This window comes from Embiotoca jacksoni, unplaced genomic scaffold (genome assembly GCF_022577435.1).
Source record: "Embiotoca jacksoni isolate LCO1_2020_lvr unplaced genomic scaffold, fEmbJac1.0.p SCAF_13, whole genome shotgun sequence".
Classification (NCBI taxonomy): domain Eukaryota; kingdom Metazoa; phylum Chordata; class Actinopteri; family Embiotocidae; genus Embiotoca; species Embiotoca jacksoni.
Genome location: NW_027185263.1, coordinates 16,397,832 through 16,414,668, shown reverse-complemented (window position 1 = coordinate 16,414,668; position 16,837 = coordinate 16,397,832). Strand labels below are relative to the sequence as shown.

Below are 16,837 nucleotides of genomic sequence, written 5' to 3'. Positions count from 1 at the left end.
GGTGGCTGAATACGTCAGGCATCTCGTTTTATATATTCTAAAAAATAATAATAATAATAATTGGATGTTTTTAAGTTCAAAAGTATGTTATGCATTTTGTAGTAATCACAGAGTCATGGGAAAATGCCAATTTGTCACACGTAGTTTTACCAAACGGTACCAACATGGGAATTACTTGCTCATTTATCGATATGCCGTCCGAAGAGGCGTGACAATAACAAGACAATAGCATGACTATTTTTGGTGAAAGATGTTGGAAACAAAAGGAAAAGTAGATATATTCTGGCAATTATGCAGTCTTGCTTTTAAGAAAAAATTATGTGAATCCATATAAGGCTGTTAAAATAACACCCATATCCAATAATAAAATTAGAGCTAATCTAACCCGTGTAAATCCCAGTACAAGAAATCCCGCTGGACCCCTGAAGTATCACGGAGGAAGAGGGCGGGAACAATGTGCGGTTCGGGAGGTTGGGAGGCGGGGAGACGGACAGCAGCCGGAGGACGTCGTCCATGAGGAGTTTCTGGAGGGAACGGAAAAGTTGAGTTTCTCGTCCGCAGAGCAGAAGAACAAGTCGTCTGAATTTGGGCACGGCTTTTCTCGAAGTGTTTCCGGCCGACTTTTAAGACAGACACGAAGGGTAACGCTAAAATCAATGAGTTCTGCGGACGACTACCGTGACGTCAGAGTAGGACACAGAAATGGATCAACGGTAAGTTTGGACACGAGTCGTCCACAATCTGTCAACCGGTGCTTCAGAGATGTCCTTTTTTTTAGTTTTTTTATTTTTTTAAAATGCAAAAGGTAATAGTAGGTTTAACCTGACCCGGAGAGCCTCCATCTACCTGTACCTGCTTGTCGGTTTTGATTGGTCGTTGGGTATTCAAAAGATGTGTACTGTTGTATTGGGACATGCGTACCTGGGATCAAACAACAATACCGTTATGCAGACGTTCATTGCGCCGAAAACAACTCGTCCCTCCAAGAAAAATTTAGAAAAAGGGCAAAATGTTTCCCTCCTCCTTAAAACAATGTAACAGCAACACATACGGAGGGACGTGACTCAAGGACAACGCGTTGTCACTTTACATTTCACAATGTACCGTTTTTGAACTCTACGTGCTTCATAATATTTACACTACTTTATGTTGGGTTAACTGTACATGGTGTGTCATCGATTGCTAAATTGCCAAATTGTTGAATGGAGTTTGGTATAAGGTTAGGTTAGGTAAGGTTAGGTTAGGTTAGGTAAGGTAGTTACTTTATTAATCCCCAAGGGGAATTTTTTTCGCTGCAGCAGCATACAGGAAAGCAATAAAATAATAATAAAATAATAAAAAGCAATAAAATAACAGTAAAAAATATTAAATATAAAATGCACAGTATATACATTATATACAGTACAGTGTGTATATATATGTATATATATATTTTATATACAAACAACCAAGAAACACAGACAACAGTGTTATTGTTGTGATGATTTTGCCAGAGGTGAGTTATTGCATAAGAACAGCAAACAAGGGCAGGGGCTGCTCAAACAGGTTTAAGAAACCTTACAAATTGACATAGTCAGTGTGCTGTTCATTATTTTACCTGTATGATTTGTATGCTTTCACTGTTTATATTTTTTTGCTTTTTAAAATCCTAACAAACACACTGCTGTAAAAGCTACTTAATGAACTACCTGTGCGTCATATGAGTCATGTACCCAGGGTATTAGTCAGGTAGGTGTTACATTAATGACGTTCAGATTATTTACACGGTTTAAAAATGGCCTGAGACAAAGACGGGATGTAGGCCATATTAAAGGGATCTGTCTGCACAGATGTAGACCTCAGACTGAAGCCAGTCCTCCGGCAGGCTGCAGGTCCAGGACACGAGATCTCTGCAGAATAAATTGGATTTCCACCTGTCAGTCCTTTTAAGATGGACCAATACGTTTCCTTTCTGTAAAGCACTTGAGTAATATTGTTAAGAAAAGTGTTATACCGATAAAGTTCATTCTTGTTTCAGTGTGTTTACCAAACATTTTGCCTCCTCCATACAGGTGAAGGGATTCATCCAGAAAGTCCATACCCCTCACTTGTCCCGAACTGAGTCACTGGAGGGAGAAATTCAGGCCTTCCTCATTGATGAAGATCAACTCCACACTTATGATGACCTCACCAAAGTCAACCCAGTGACCCCAACAACAGGTATCACGCAGGGCTATGGTGTCACTGGAGTGTCTAAAGCACTGATGATGTAGACTGGTGATTATTTTGAGTTTTTCCGCTTATGTCACCTTTAACTGCAGAGCTTACGGTGTATTATTTCCCCTCATCAAGATCAAATTTAAAGGGATTATGGAATAAATGTTATTCCATTAATGATCTCTGTGCTACCTAAATGCTTCAGAGCATGCACAACAGGGAACATACCGGTACAGTTTATTAACACCAGTTATTCTGGGTTTATTTACACTGTTATGTACATGTGAGAATGACCTGCGGCCCCACAATACAATATTATCAAAATACTTAAATCATGATTGGATATTGTTGTGATTTTTAAACATTTTGCGTTCATGCTTGAGTATTGCCATGACATTCATAATGATTTATTACCTTTTTTTTATATTGCAGATCTATAAATTATGTCTGCAAAGGAAAACTTTGTCACCATCTGTTTTATTTAACAAAATAAATCTGCACATGTCCCTTAAGTTATTTTAATTGCAGTAACATGGGATTGTCAAGCAGACAGACTGACTAACAGGCTCATAAAAACCTGTCATAAATGTTGCACGCGCAGAGCACATTTATTTATTTACATAATCATTACAAATATCAAGACCTGGCGTCCGTGTATCAACACAATAACGGCAGGAAAAATGTCTCAATCTTTTTCTCCTACCCTTACTGTGATGTGGCAAAAAGGCTTTTTTTTCAACATTACCAGTGACTAGTTTCATCATAATGATACAACTCTCTGGTATTCTCTTGTTTTTGCTTCTGGTTGTTACCATCTGTAAAATGTTGGCTTTCCACATTTGTCCTGTTCTTGCCTGATGATGCTCAATGTGTGTGTTTTTTTTCTGGCAGTGCTGAAATGCCTGCAGGCCAGGTACAGTTTGAAGGTGTTTTACACCCATGCTGGCTGCACCTTGGTGGCTCTCAACCCCTTCCAGGCTGTTCCAGACCTCTACACTCTGGATGTGATGAAGGAGTATCACTGCGCTCCTCAGCCTCAGGTATTAGCATAATCACATTATATATATATTTATACATAAATATATATAAATAGAGCGGATCAAACGGGTGTGAATGGGAAGGAGGTGCTACTTTGAAAGAGCTTGGGATTTTCAGAGGAGCATTTCCCGCATGATTAAATGATGCGCTGATGCAGACATTTACAGTCTGACTCAAGAGTCTGGCAGCTCCGCCTGCAGTTAGAAACCCCATTTTAATACGTCTGAATGTTTTTGTCTGCAGGAGTTCAAACCACATATCTTCATTGTGGCAGAAGAGGCCTACAGGAATGTTCGGGGTCAGCTGGAGCCGGTCAACCAGTCCCTGGTGGTCAGTGGTGAGAGCGGAGCGGGAAAGGTGAAGTAAAGTGTGTTAGTTTGGCTTAAAGAGTTTAGTTTGGGTTCAGGTTGTCAGAGCTGGTTGGGTTTATGAGAATTAGGCTACCGATTGATGCACTCCCCTGTGTCATTCTAATCATACAGTATATGTTTAATTACGTGTGAGTTTTATACAACCCTACATTTATAAGAGATTGTACTTTGTTTATGTACATACAGTACTACCTGTTAAATTAATTTGATTTAAAAGCATTTATAAAAACATCCCTTTTATGACACTAAGATTTTTTTTTAAACTTTGAGCACCTTGGTTCTTTAAGTTCAGAAAAGATGAAAACAAAAATCTTTCCAGCTGTTTCTGTGATCGGCAGTGTGCTTGCAGTTTTTGCCAAAATATCACAATCATACAACTTTGAAAACTGCATCACAGTTTTTGAGAGAAGCATATTTGATTGCAAAATAAATAGTGAAATCCAGGAGGGACTAAATAAGGACAAAAGTTGTCAGCATGGCAATCATCACAATGGTTATTAGAGCCTTTGTTTGATTGACAGCAGATCTCTGGGGAACACACCGCACTCTTTAGCAAAGGATTTGGTGTCAAAATAATATTAAAGAAACATGGCTGTAAATCTGTTCAGTGATTAAGTATTATAAATCTTTACTGGACGGATGATTATTAAAAAAATAATTTTCTAACCGTCTGGTCTGTCGATGTTTTGTTTGTAGACGTGGACGTCTCGTTGCCTGATGAAATATTATGCCACGGTGGCGTCTGCCTCCTCAGTACTGACGAGTCAGGACACAGTGGAGAGGATAGAGAGGAGGGTGCTGGACTCCAACCCTATAATGGAAGCTTTTGGTAAGACAACAGGTCACAGATGTTTGTGAGTGAAATGACTGGTGTGAACTGTCTCTCACTGTCAGTGTGCCCTCCATGTAGGCAACGCCTGCACGCTTCGCAACAACAACAGCAGCCGCTTTGGAAAATACATCCAGCTGCAGCTGGACGGGTACGTTCAGCTCATCGGCTCATGTGAAGACATCAGCTCAGTGTCACACAGGTTGTCACTCACTTTAATCTGTTCATGAAGGTGTCAGCTGTTAGTCGGCGCGTCCGTGCAAACGTATCTGCTGGAGAAGACCAGGGTGGCCTGCCAACCGGCCAGCGAGAGGAACTTCCACATCTTCTACCAGGTGAGTTAACGGACCTGCACTGAACATCGTCTGCTCATCCAGTGTTTCTACGGTGGTAAAAGATGGATGTGTTTCAGATGATGAAAGGGGCGACGGATGAGCAGAGAAAAGACTGGAAGATGTCACTTGACCAACAATTTGTGTGGCTGCCAAATTCTGAGAAGACTGTGGAGGGTCAGTGTTCAATTTTTATGTTCATTAAGGCACTTTTTTTGCATTTATTTTTATGATTTTTATTTAGTTTTTGACTGTTACAAGTAACAATTCATTTGATGTTTCACAGAGGATTGTTTTAATGACACTGTTGAGGCAATGGTTCACCTGGGCATCGATGCAGAAAGGCAAAGACAAATATTTAAGGTGAGGTCATCTGTTCTCCCATATTTAACATATATTTGCAATATATAACCAGGTAACAAAATTCCAGTTGTAAAAGTATACGGTCTGTCTTCACAGGAGGAGATATTATTGGTGACAAATAACATTTATACAAAAATTCCAGAGCTTTCAGACCTTATACCACTTTGTACCAAACCAAATTTCCAGTACCACTTGCCAACTGTTTGTTTATAATTTAAGTTAAATTAAATAACTATTTTTGGACTTGAGGCCAGTTGGAGAACAATTGTTTGACCTCTTAGCAACACTCTTGTGTACAACCAGTGGTGCACAAACTAATCACATCATTAATAGACACTACACAAAAAAACTTCCCCATAACTGCTTGCAACAACATTATAGTGTGTTGCAGTTAAAGTATCCTCAACTCATGTACTTCAGTGATTTGTGGGCATCATCTTGTTGGTCTGTTGGTTGTAATCTGTTGCAGGTGTTAGCAGGTATCCTGCAGTTGGGGAATGTGAGTTTCTCCTCTTCAACAGATGAATCACAACCATGTCACCTTGATGAACAGTCCAAAGGTATTGGATATGATTCAGTTTGATAATAAATCAACTCTTACCACACAATTCCTGCTAATGAGTGTTTAGAAATGTAAAAAAAAAAGAAAAAAGACTCGCATTTAAAATGCTACGGCTACCACAAACAATACAAACAGTGTTCTGTGGGTTTATTTTGAAAACTCTCAAACCTTGTTGTGCCTCAGTGTTTCATGCTGCATTGAGCGGTAGTTCCATGACATCACCGTGCTTCCCTGCCAGCAGCAGACATGAGCCACGTCTCCTGCCTGTGTTTCAGACTTCCTGCAGAGGACCGCTGAGCTGCTGTGTGTTCCTGCGGAGGAGCTTCAGACATGTTTGAGAGTCAGGATTCTGAGGGCGGGGAAGCAGAGTGTGTTCAAGCCCTGTTCCCAGGTGGAGTGCAGTATGAGGAGGGACTGCCTGGCCAAGGTCATCTACGCCCAGTAAGAAGGACCATTTCATCATTAAGTAACACAACAGTTTGCCAGACTTGATAACATTTTGTTAGAATGGTTGTGTGATGCAGGAGCTTGTTGTCACCAAGCACTTGAATATGAACCATCGTGTCTTTTTGTTTACAGTAAGCAGTGAGGAAGATATCTATGTCAATCATTATTATAGGCTCTCTCTGTTTTATAGTAAGTGTGTTCACTTTTCCACCAGGTTATTTGAATGGCTGGTTACGTTCATCAACAACAGCATATGTGCAGACAGCTCCATGTGGTGCAACTTCATAGGTAAAGCATTATTTTTATTTGACAGCACGAAATCAAACCTTCCCGTTTGTTTCCATGAGCTCTCACAGTTTCTCCTCTGACCACTGCAGGAGTCCTGGATGTCTACGGCTTTGAGTGTTTTCAGATCAATAACCTGGAGCAGCTGTGCATCAACTACGCCAATGAAAAACTCCAGCAGCATTTTGTGGCCCATTATCTAAAAGCTCAGCAGGTAGCGTCCTTCAGTTTTCTGTTTCCTGACGGGAATCTGTTTCTTGTGTCTCCGTCCTGGACTCAGACATTCAGGAGAAACTCTGCAGTCTTCATGAAATGATTGAAAACACGACAACTTGTCACAACTCGTTTGTGATGTGGAAAATGAATATTTATGTTCATCTCTGTTTGTCTCAGGAGGAGTATGTGTCAGAGGGGTTGAAGTGGTCCTTTGTCAAATACCAAGACAACCAAAGCTGTCTGGATCTCATAGAGGGAAGTCCGATCGGTGTGTTTTCTCTTCTTAATGAGGTATGCTGCTCAGTTTCTTTCTTTTTACTTTAAATATAAATTTCTTTAGTCAATAGAACAGCATTTGCTTCTGCATGTTGGAGTAGTAGTATTGTTTGTGGCCACATACACAAGTCAATAAAATACAAAGCTAACAGTGTCTTGATTTCCACCTACAAAGCAATACAACAGGGACAAAACCAAATCTTTTTTTTTGTTTTAAATCCCATGAAAGTCATCTGTCTTGAACTCGGACACGGAACCAGAAATCTCTCCAAGGAAGTGCTGAACTAGCACGTCTCCCCATTGGAGTTGTAATACGAGGATCGATCAAAAGGTTTTGTGACGGTTCCTGTTAAACACAATCCGAGCTCAGCACTAAAATGCGCGGACGGAGCAGGAGGAAGCAGTAACTTTCAGAGTAAATATTTCAAGTTACGTCACTTGATCAGCACCTGAATTACACACGACTAAATGTTCGGGGAACAGAAAGAAGTAGCAAGGTGTTGAAATCCAGTGCAGGTGAGAACCCTGAGCGGGAACATTGTGGTGTTGGAGAACCAAAGTGCCTTCGCACCACGTCAGGTTGTTTGCACTAAACATTGCACTGAACAGTCCGACCCTGTCGGATGAAATCCCAGAGCACAACCCAGTAATGTAAATGTATGTAAATAGTTTTTATGGAATGACAGCATAAAGGGGATTTTCCCTCTTTTAACCCTTTGTTCATGTGTGAGTGACTGCAGTGACTTTCTTGGTTGATATGTGCATTTAAAGTATTAATTAAATGTATTTCTAGTAAGTGGATGTTGCTTTTTGGATACGTGTTTTCCAGGAGAGTCGTCTTAATCGAACCTCAGACGCAAAAACACTCCGGGTTCGTTTGGAGAAGGAGCTCTGTGACAATGCCAACATCAGCTGGGACAAGTTCAGCAAGGTGCCGCACTTCACTGTGGCCCACTACGCTGGCAAAGTCAACTACCAGCTCGAGGGCATGGTGGAGAAGAACAAGGCAAGAAACGCTTTTAAGCTGCACTCTAATAAGTTGACCACACATCCACCTGCTCATCTTCTACTGGATGTTGTGTTTTAGGACCCAGTGCCAGCAGAGCTCGTCAGCCTGCTGCAGAAGTCCGAGAACCCGCTGCTTCACCAGATCTTCATTGACAGGGAAACTGAGAGCCTGACTACAAAGGGGCTCAGCAGAGTCACTGTGGTCTCCAAGTTCAAGGTAGGAGCCGTCATCATCAGGGTTATAGTAGCCTGTCGGAGTCTGTACGGGTTTCTCCTGGGAGGGTTGAGTCATGGCACTGATGATGTTAACATATATTTGTAGAACTCACTGGAGAGCCTGATGAAGATCCTCCACACCACAACTCCTCACTACACTCGCTGCATCAAGCCCAACCGCGACTGCAAGCCGCTGACCTTCAAAAAGGAGGAGGTAGACGTTCTGCTCACACATGAATGCTGTTCTGTTGTTCAGCAGAGATGATGCTCTCATTAAATGATGTGATGTTTACTTCCTGTCTGCTGGCAGGTTATCATGCAGCTGGAGGCCTGCGGGATAGTGGAGACCATTCATATCAGCGCTGCTGGCTTCCCAATAAGGTTTGTTATCTTTGTTAACTCTCATCTTAATGTACTGTTTGATTTCTCTTGGTTCTGGGTTGACTTTTTATCTTTGTTGCACAGAATCCCTTTCAAAAGCTTCGTGCACCGTTATGGACTCGTAACCAAACACTCAGGGAGTCGCAGTGTTGGTGAGTACAGCTGGTGGCTGAATCCATTCCTGCTGAACTGTGGCATGTTTTCTCTGAACAAAGAGTGACATTATTTCCTCTCTTCAGGGCTGCTGGTTTTGTTCCTCCTTTCCTTCATTAGTCCTCTTAGCTAATGTGATCCTCAGTTCTCTGCTCTCCTCGGGACTTTTCAATTTGGTGTAGCAAAACAAGACTTTCTAACAAAATGTTCAACGTCTTATGAACTTTCCAGGTAAATGCATGCATGTCTGACTATCAGAGCTTTGCATGTTTCTCCAATCATTCTTCATTATTTAATGCTTGAACTTTCCTTCACCTTAAACTGTTGATTTATTGGCCGATAATTTCCTTTAAACAGCCTGTAAATATTTCGGATTAGATTCCCTCTCGCGTTTAATAATTGCAAATGAGAAATGGGCGGGACATTTCAACGTGTAAAAGGAACTTGTCAGAGTAGACTGGATCACGTCGTCTCCAAACATGATGTATCTTTTGACATGTAGCCGCCAATATATTGGCCTGGCTGATTCATCATTGGGACTCCACTGATTAGCAAATATCAGCATGTTAACTTGCCAAACTAAAATGGTAAACATACACTTCAAAACCTGCAGAACTTGCTGAAACCTGCAAAGTGGAACTTTTGTCGTCCTCTTCTGGCAGTCAGAGTCGTTACAAAAACATGTAACAGCCTCCAAATATTTTACAAGTACCTACCTGTCCAGTAGCAGTAACAACAAGGAAAAGCTGCACCACTGACTGTCTCTGTCTGTTCGCTGTCAACGTTTCTTTTTCTTTTTTTTTTAAACCTTAATCCTTCCTCTGAAAGCCGAAGTTCTTTTTTTTTTTTTAACTCTTTAAGTTTTATTTGCTTTTCTTGAACTCTTATTAGGTCTCTCTCCACCCTACTCTTAGCTGCTGCAGCCTTCTCCTCTCTGTTGCTACGGTCACAACCGTCGGCCCCCCCCCCTTCAGCTCCGGCAAATCAATCATTGCTGGGGGATGTAAACATGTAAATTATGTAAAACGAATCATTTCGGAGCGCCATCACGGGAACGCTTCACCAGACAGCTGATTAAAAACCTCCATGTTCTGTCAAACACAGAGACTTAGTTGGCAGCGATAGGCTCAATCAGCATTGTGACCTGAATGAAATCAACGTTCATTATTGTGGGCATACTGACATTCACATTGAGCTCAAACACAGCTATACCTCGGTGCGGTCTCAAAGAGCTGCTGTCACGTCTAAAAACTCAGTCTTGGTGTGTTAAAATCCAACTGACCGACTCACTAACGCTGAATGCTGCCACATATTTAGTTGCAACTCTTCACCTCTCGTCTGTCTTCGCATGCACGTGCATGTTGTCAGCAATCATATCAGTGATGGTGGAAGCCGTGCTGTTGATCAGGCTGGTTCCCTCACTGACATCCTGTCAAACAACTACCAGGTGGTGAATCTGAATCTCTGATGGTTGAAGTGTTGCTCAGCTGTTACATGAATGATTTCTCTTTAGTCAATCTAATTCCTGGTTGCCTCTCTGTCGTAGATTTGGAATCTAACGGCAACAACACAGTTCAACAGGTGGAGAGGCTCCTCAGTGTGGTGTTACCACACCATCTTTCCAGCGAGCAACACAAGTCGTGGGTTCACTGTGGAAGGACGAAGGTTTTTCTCACCCAGGCGATGGTCAGTCGTACACATACAGGCATTCTCACACTGATTGTAAAATGTATGTGTAACTTAGTACGGACATGTCGGGGAAATGATTTGATAATTAGTACATTATGGTAAGAGCTTCTTTTTTTTGGTTCAGACGTGTTATCCTGAGTGTAAGTGTTACTTAAATGTGTCGTAGAACGAGTGAGGACTCCGGTCTGTTTTGTGGGAGCGCTGACCTGCCTGACTCTGTCTCACAGCTCGATTTGCTGGAGGATCAGAGGAATAAGATCCTGTCTCGGTGTGCCTTCACCATTCAGTGCTGCTGGCTGCGGTACCAACGGCGCAGACGCCACGCCCACCGGCAGTCTGCTGCCCTGATCCAAGCAGGTAACCTCTTAATGCCCTGGAGTAGAGTTAGCAGAGCTCGGTCGGCCAGCTTTGACCTGACTGTTCTGGACAACAGGAAGCAGTCTGTTCACACTGTTTACAGGCCGTTGATCCCTTCAGAAACAGATCACAGACAGCTCTTGTGATTAACTGTTCATCTCAGATGTTCTTTTGATGCTACTTTGAATGAGAGTACATAAACATTCAAAGTGTTTTCACCTGCCTACAGCGGTGCGGTCCTGGCTGGTCAGGAAGCAGGTCCGGAGGTGGAACAGATCAGCTGCAGTCATCCAGAACACCTGGAGGAAGTGGAGGGTGAGATATGGAGGGAACATTTACGTCATTTGGTGCGTTTTCCTGCTTATGTGAATAACGTATGCATTACTGCTTTGCTCTTGTGGCAGGCCAAGATGAAATCGTTGGCTGACGCGGAGCTCGATGATGCAGAGGACCTCGTGGAGGAGGAGTTGCTGGCAGTGAACCCTGTTGTCCGGGAGCGTGGCTCAGTGCAGCTGTCCTCCATCCAGGAGCCCGTCACGGTGCGAAGCTGGCCCATGGGCCTGGCTCTGGCCTCGGCCCCGTCCATCACCGTGTCTCTGACAGCCACAGGCTTCCAGAAGATGATGTCTGTGATGGCCTCGCTCAACCTGCCGACCAGGAGAGGGCAGTACAAGGTGGAGACCAACCAGTACACGAAGGGGCTCGCCTCCATACGAGCTCAGCCCAAGGTGACGGCAACGCTGCAGACGCTGTTGGACATCCTGTAGAGTGTTTGTCTGATTGGATTCTTTGTGTTTTCTACACAGGGATCTGTGAAGCTGCACTGCCAGAGATCTCCACTTCTCTACGCTAACAGGCATCCAGACCTGAAGAAGGACGTGACGGGGTTCAATGAGATCCTGCTAGAGAAGACTTTGTAAGAGTGCTGTCTCTGCAAAACATTAATTTAAATGAACACAGTAAAAGATAATGTGTCACAGCTTTGGGAGGAAAGCAGCTGTTTTTCAGTCATCTGACACTTTTTTTGCATCTAATTTAAAACACTACTGGACTTTCTTTTAAGAAAGTTGAAGTTGATTTCCCTCTGCACCCTTTCTTTATAATATTGTACCTGGTGGTCAGGTCAGATAATGCAGTTAACTTCTCAAGAATCATCTGTAGTGGCCTTCAGGTCTCAGACTCAAACATCATCTCAAATTCAAAATCAAATGTCGATTTTCAGACACGCTGTCTTCTGACACATTTAAGATGAGGCCGGTACAGTACGAGCTTTTTAGCCATTTTCAGAATATGTGCCAAGTGTCCCACATATATATAGAAACCGATGAATGGGGTAAGAAATTATGATGTCACCGCAGGACAAAACAATAATTTTTATAAACAACTCTTTGTCTGTAGAACTGCAACTGTGTGGCACAATCTTGGCACCTTAAACAAACAGGACTGTAGGTTCTTGTCTCGTCGCTGCCTCTTTGGAACAGCCGATAGTTGATCAAAGTGTTAAGACTGTGTGATTTTAGTGCCTCCTAAAATCTACTCTCAAATCACAAGTGAGTTGTTTGTACATGTATTTGTGTAGGTGATTATTTATGTGATTTCAGACATTTATATTAGTGTTGATTCTGATCCACGTTATTCCAGATGTTGACGACCAGCATTTACTCGTGTGGTTTATGTTGTAAGTTTTGCACATGTAGAGCATATATTGCACATTAAACGCACCTCTGCTCACAGAGAAAAACAGAGGAAATGACACAAACAAGCAACTGATATGAAACATTGAAGCGACACAGGGTCGCTGAAACTGCTGATCTTTGAAAAAGGCTTTTGTTGACTCAGTACATCAGTTAAATATCGTATTCAACCACTTTGTGTGTGGATTTTTATGCAAAGCAAAGCCAGTTCTGTGCAACATACCAAAGTCTTTTTACACTAAAGTGTTTGTGAGGGAGAATTTGATTGTTTTTTTTTTTTTAACTGACATTAAAGCCATAGCAGGTTTTATGATATTCCAAGTATTGACAAAAACAAAAACAATGCATGCAACTGTAACTGAACATGTGTATTTTGATCCAACATATACCTTCAGGAGCAGTTCTGCTCTTTCCAAATATAAAGAGATTTCTTTTTTTTTTGCAGCTGTGGATTCATGTAAATGTGTCGCAGTAGTTATGAGTTTATGATGTGGAACTCATTTGCTGTTTTGTTTCATCTATTTTGGTAAGTGGTACCAAAGGGATTCATGTGCACAAACTTGAATTATATTAATATTTAAATTACTGTTTTGTTGAAATAAATTCCAGTGTTCAAAATAATACTGTTAACTTCAACTGTGTTTGCATCTGATTGGCTGTTACGCAAGTGAGTTTGGTTACTACACTGAGGTCTGTAGTGTTAACTCAGGATTTGAAACGGTTTGAAAAGGTTTCAGCATATAATTGAACATTATATCATACTGTCGCATGATGAGGCACAGCAAACCATACAACACGTGTGGCAAGACATTTTATATGTAAAAAAAAAAAGAAAAAAAAAAAGTATATTACTCCCAAACAAAAAAAATCTTTAAAAAAGTGATGCAGGTGAAATTTTACAAATCATCATCTTCACTGAATGTTTGTGAGTCAGTTTCATTTTCTACAATTTTTAAACACTGATCTGAAAATTCAACAAACAGCGGCTCCTGCATGGCAGCCTTCATGGCGCTGTCCTTACTGTCGGCGCCATCAACAGATCGCAGTAACTGCCTCAGATGAGGGTTGCAAAGAAGATCTCTGAGCTCTTTTGACTGACCTGTAGAGCAAATAAGAAAACATCAGTTAATCACACCTGAAGCTTTATTTTTGAAAACCTGCAGCTGCTGTCAGTAGTTATATCAAATGGTAGAGACCAAACAAAATGTGAGGTTGGATTTGTACCTAACAACTGGAGCCTCTGCAGAGGCACTTTGTCAATGATGTTATCTTCACGCAGAAGATCTTCAACACTCCACGCCTCTGCAAAGACAGTAAAGATTTTTTTTGGGTGCTTTTTACACAAAGCATCAGAAAATGTTGGAGTAAGCTTTCTCACACATTATTGCTGTGACTTCATGTAATAGGGAGACAATCATACAAACACAATTCTGACAAATTGAGATAAACAATGTATTTCAAACCGATGCATAGGATCATGTCTGACTCATCAGTGAAACACACTGAACATCAAGTATTGTAGATTATCACCTCTACAGCATTTCTTCATGAGTCTCATGACAACATGAATGAGGTTAATCACACTGAAATCTAAAAGAGCAGCAGCTGAAAAGCACAAAGTTTATTTTAACCTCCAGATTATCAGTTTACATGAACAGAAAAACTGATTCTCTTAACATAAATTTCCCTTTTTGTATGTTTTTATTGCACTTTGTTCATGTTGCCTCCAGATTATATGATTTATAAAAAACAATGATGTTTTCCTGCTGGCTGATTATGCACAAAAAGAATATGATCAAAGAAATGATGAGTGTAATAACAATACCAGAGCTGAAAGCATCCTCAGCCTCAGGATTCAGAGACGCAGGCTTTTCGACAGGGAGGCAGGTGTCTGTGGACCAAGAATAACAACAGTTGTGACTGACTGGTTGATGAGATGTGTTCATTTAATGGAGTAAAGCACAAGTTAATTTACCTTTATGTCTCTTGTAACAGCCAAGTGAACAACTGGAAGAGTCAAAACACAAAGATTAAAAACAGTAGTTTGTCTGGCAGATTTATAATAACCTTGTGCACTACAGCATAAAGATATAAGGTAACTTTAGGACCCATTTCACACCTGTTTAATGTGGTTGTTAATCAATCACAACAATCCAGGACGTGTATATTGTTCATTCAACAGTGGTAACTGGCCGATGAAAACAAACCGCGAATCGTTTGACCCACGTGAGTTGCCGTCCCATGTGGTTAGCGATGCTCGGCAGCGTTTTCATGTTTACATTTTGTGACAACACGGAATCAGTGACATGATTGTGAACGTGCATATTTATCTCTGTTTAAAACCTTAATAAAACCTTCCAGTCTTGGGAACCAGCGTAAAACAAGTTACTGCTGTAAAACTCACCACAGCTGTCTCTGTCTCTGTGGCTGCTAAATTGGCATTTTCTTTGTTTTACTGATTTCCCAGAATAGATCATTGTAATCCAACATATTTCCGACTATATTGTCAGTCTCAAACACCCTCAGACGAACATCGTAGCAAAACATAATCGGAAACTAACTCGAGGTTAGCTGGCTTGCAAACAAACTAAGTAAACAAAGTTGACTTACTATCGTATTTTGCATGTTGGGCATCTGTATTTTGGTGTCTGTTCGCTGCACACGTGACATATCTGCATTATTCTGGCAGGTAGAAATAACCGAAGACGAAAAAACGGCTCAAATCATCAGCTGCCGAGCGAACACGTGAGAAGTGAAGACGAGGAAAGAAGCAGTTCCGGTTCAGCAGGTTATTTTCAAAATAAAAGCGAGTAACTTAATCCAAGGTTCCGGGAGAAGTACAACAAAATAAAATTCAAACACTGGTAGGAATTAAGGAGCCTCTGGCTCAACTGGAGTACACTTAACCGTTTCGTTCATTGTTCATTGTTTTATGTAACTCTTCCATCACCGTTGTGTACTTTCCACCAGCTGCAGTTGCAGGTATTTTAAATGGTCATTGATGTTCAGCGTTTATTAAAGACACTGCTTTGGGAGTCTTGTGTTGTAACTGAGGCTGTATGGCTGCAACCAAGTCATCCAAGAGAAAACTGAAAAATATCATAACACTCAAAATGCTAATGAATATCAACATTTTTAAAATGTCCATTTTTTTTTTTTTGCACCAAAAATAATACAGCTGCAGGCTGTAAGCAATATCCTGCAGCATTTCTGAAAGAACTGTGGCCTGATGTCCGGTTCACTCCTCTGGGATATAAAAAGTAAATATAGAAACCGTTAGAACACAAAACATTTTTATTATCAGTCATGAGCATCAGAAATAAAACAATCCATGCTGGTTTAGTTAAAATCACTTTTAATTGAAATAAAATACAGTAGAATATCTTCTTTACCCACAGGACTACATCTATATATCTATATATCTATATCTCTATCAAGCACACACTACTGACCTATATAGCAACACAGCTGTAACATGAGGAGCAGGTCTTGTTACAGGGTAGATTATGTAATGGAGGCGGATCAGGAAAGGCAGAGACATTTTGGCCACGGTCAACATCAGAAATCCAACTTGTGTCCAGATCTGTGTAGAAAATCAGAATTAAATGTTAAAAAGAAGCCCAACCTAACACATTGTGGGTGCTTATTTTTTTTTTTTAGAGCTGCAGTGATTAGTCGTTAACTTAATCGACAGAAAATCAACTGCCGCCAATAATCGATTAATCACTTTTCACAATTTTCTGATATTTTGAAGAACAGACAGCTTTATCAAGAAAATGATCAACAGATTAGTCGATAATGAAAATAAAGGTTAGTCGCAGCCCTACTTCTTTTTATTGACCAAAGATATCCAAACTAATCTCATGATCAACATATATCAGTTATTCCTTGCAGAAAATGGAGCTTGGTTTTACTTTTTTATGATACAATAAGTGGAATGAAAAAATGAAAATGGAAAATATGGCAACCATGCACCTTTACCATAAAACAACAACAACAACAACAACTCTGGGTTTGGAGCAAAGCAGACATGAATTTAAAAGCACATATCAGAAAGTCCTGGTTGTGATCCCAGAAGCAGGTTTTGTTTTGCTCATATGGGTGTGAGCTGCTGGCAGGATCTACGGCGCTTATGTAAATATGCAGCCAGGAGATTGTTGTTGTTTTTGTTCTTTTGACAAAAACGACGACAGCAGAAAAAAAAAAAAAGGAGAAAAAAAGATGTAATTCCCACAACTGTCCTGATTACCTGTAAACATGAAGGAAAGCCGTCAAGAGGTCGAGCTCTTTGTTCTCCTGCGTTTCATTTGGCTGTTGTGGAATTTTTCTGCGATCTTCCTCTCGTGTCCGGCGGGGCAATGGCGGTTTGTATTCAGCTCGATCTCCTTCTTGGACCTCCCTTTGCCACAGGCGTGACACGAGTA

At 41.1% G+C, this 16,837-nt stretch overlaps 2 protein-coding genes across 2 annotated transcripts; one reads left to right on the top strand and one right to left on the bottom strand.

Moving 5' to 3' along the window:
- The first annotated feature begins 493 nt into the window (after nucleotides 1–493).
- LOC138196655 (unconventional myosin-XIX) lies at nucleotides 494–13,049 on the top strand. Its single transcript, XM_069146927.1, has 24 exons — nucleotides 494–713; nucleotides 2,052–2,199; nucleotides 3,088–3,236; nucleotides 3,478–3,591; nucleotides 4,302–4,434; nucleotides 4,516–4,585; nucleotides 4,667–4,769; nucleotides 4,847–4,943; nucleotides 5,053–5,129; nucleotides 5,599–5,689; nucleotides 5,967–6,132; nucleotides 6,353–6,426; nucleotides 6,516–6,637; nucleotides 6,817–6,930; nucleotides 7,745–7,921; nucleotides 8,003–8,140; nucleotides 8,246–8,353; nucleotides 8,450–8,520; nucleotides 8,605–8,672; nucleotides 10,220–10,359; nucleotides 10,590–10,719; nucleotides 10,949–11,034; nucleotides 11,124–11,447; nucleotides 11,526–13,049. Exons 1-24 carry the CDS (start codon nucleotides 657–659, stop codon nucleotides 11,637–11,639), a joined length of 2,871 nt encoding a protein of 956 aa, XP_069003028.1. The 5' UTR covers nucleotides 494–656; the 3' UTR covers nucleotides 11,640–13,049.
- Nucleotides 13,050–13,140: 91 nt separating this feature from the next.
- Nucleotides 13,141–15,548, bottom strand: znhit3 (zinc finger, HIT-type containing 3). The gene is made up of 5 exons (XM_069146929.1): nucleotides 15,024–15,548; nucleotides 14,389–14,420; nucleotides 14,239–14,304; nucleotides 13,638–13,715; nucleotides 13,141–13,512 (listed from the first exon to the last, which is right to left on the bottom strand). Exons 1-5 carry the CDS (start codon nucleotides 15,089–15,091, stop codon nucleotides 13,310–13,312), a joined length of 447 nt encoding a protein of 148 aa, XP_069003030.1. The 5' UTR covers nucleotides 15,092–15,548; the 3' UTR covers nucleotides 13,141–13,309.
- Nucleotides 15,549–16,837: the final 1,289 nt, after the last annotated feature.

Excerpts from the sequence above, each read along its gene's own strand:
- LOC138196655 (XM_069146927.1), top strand. The coding sequence starts at position 657 with ATGAGTTCTGCGGACGACTACCGTGACGTCAGAGTAGGACACAGAAAT. Across the intron at positions 7,922-8,002 it reads GCATGGTGGAGAAGAACAAG|GACCCAGTGCCAGCAGAGCT; the intron begins GCAAGAAACGCT and ends GTTGTGTTTTAG. Across the intron at positions 8,354-8,449 it reads TGACCTTCAAAAAGGAGGAG|GTTATCATGCAGCTGGAGGC; the intron begins GTAGACGTTCTG and ends GTCTGCTGGCAG.
- znhit3 (XM_069146929.1), bottom strand. The coding sequence starts at position 15,091 with ATGCAGATATGTCACGTGTGCAGCGAACAGACACCAAAATACAGATGC. Across the intron at positions 14,305-14,388 it reads CTGTTACAAGAGACATAAAG|ACACCTGCCTCCCTGTCGAA; the intron begins GTAAATTAACTT and ends CTTGGTCCACAG. Across the intron at positions 13,716-14,238 it reads TGAGGATGCTTTCAGCTCTG|AGGCGTGGAGTGTTGAAGAT; the intron begins GTATTGTTATTA and ends CTGTCTTTGCAG.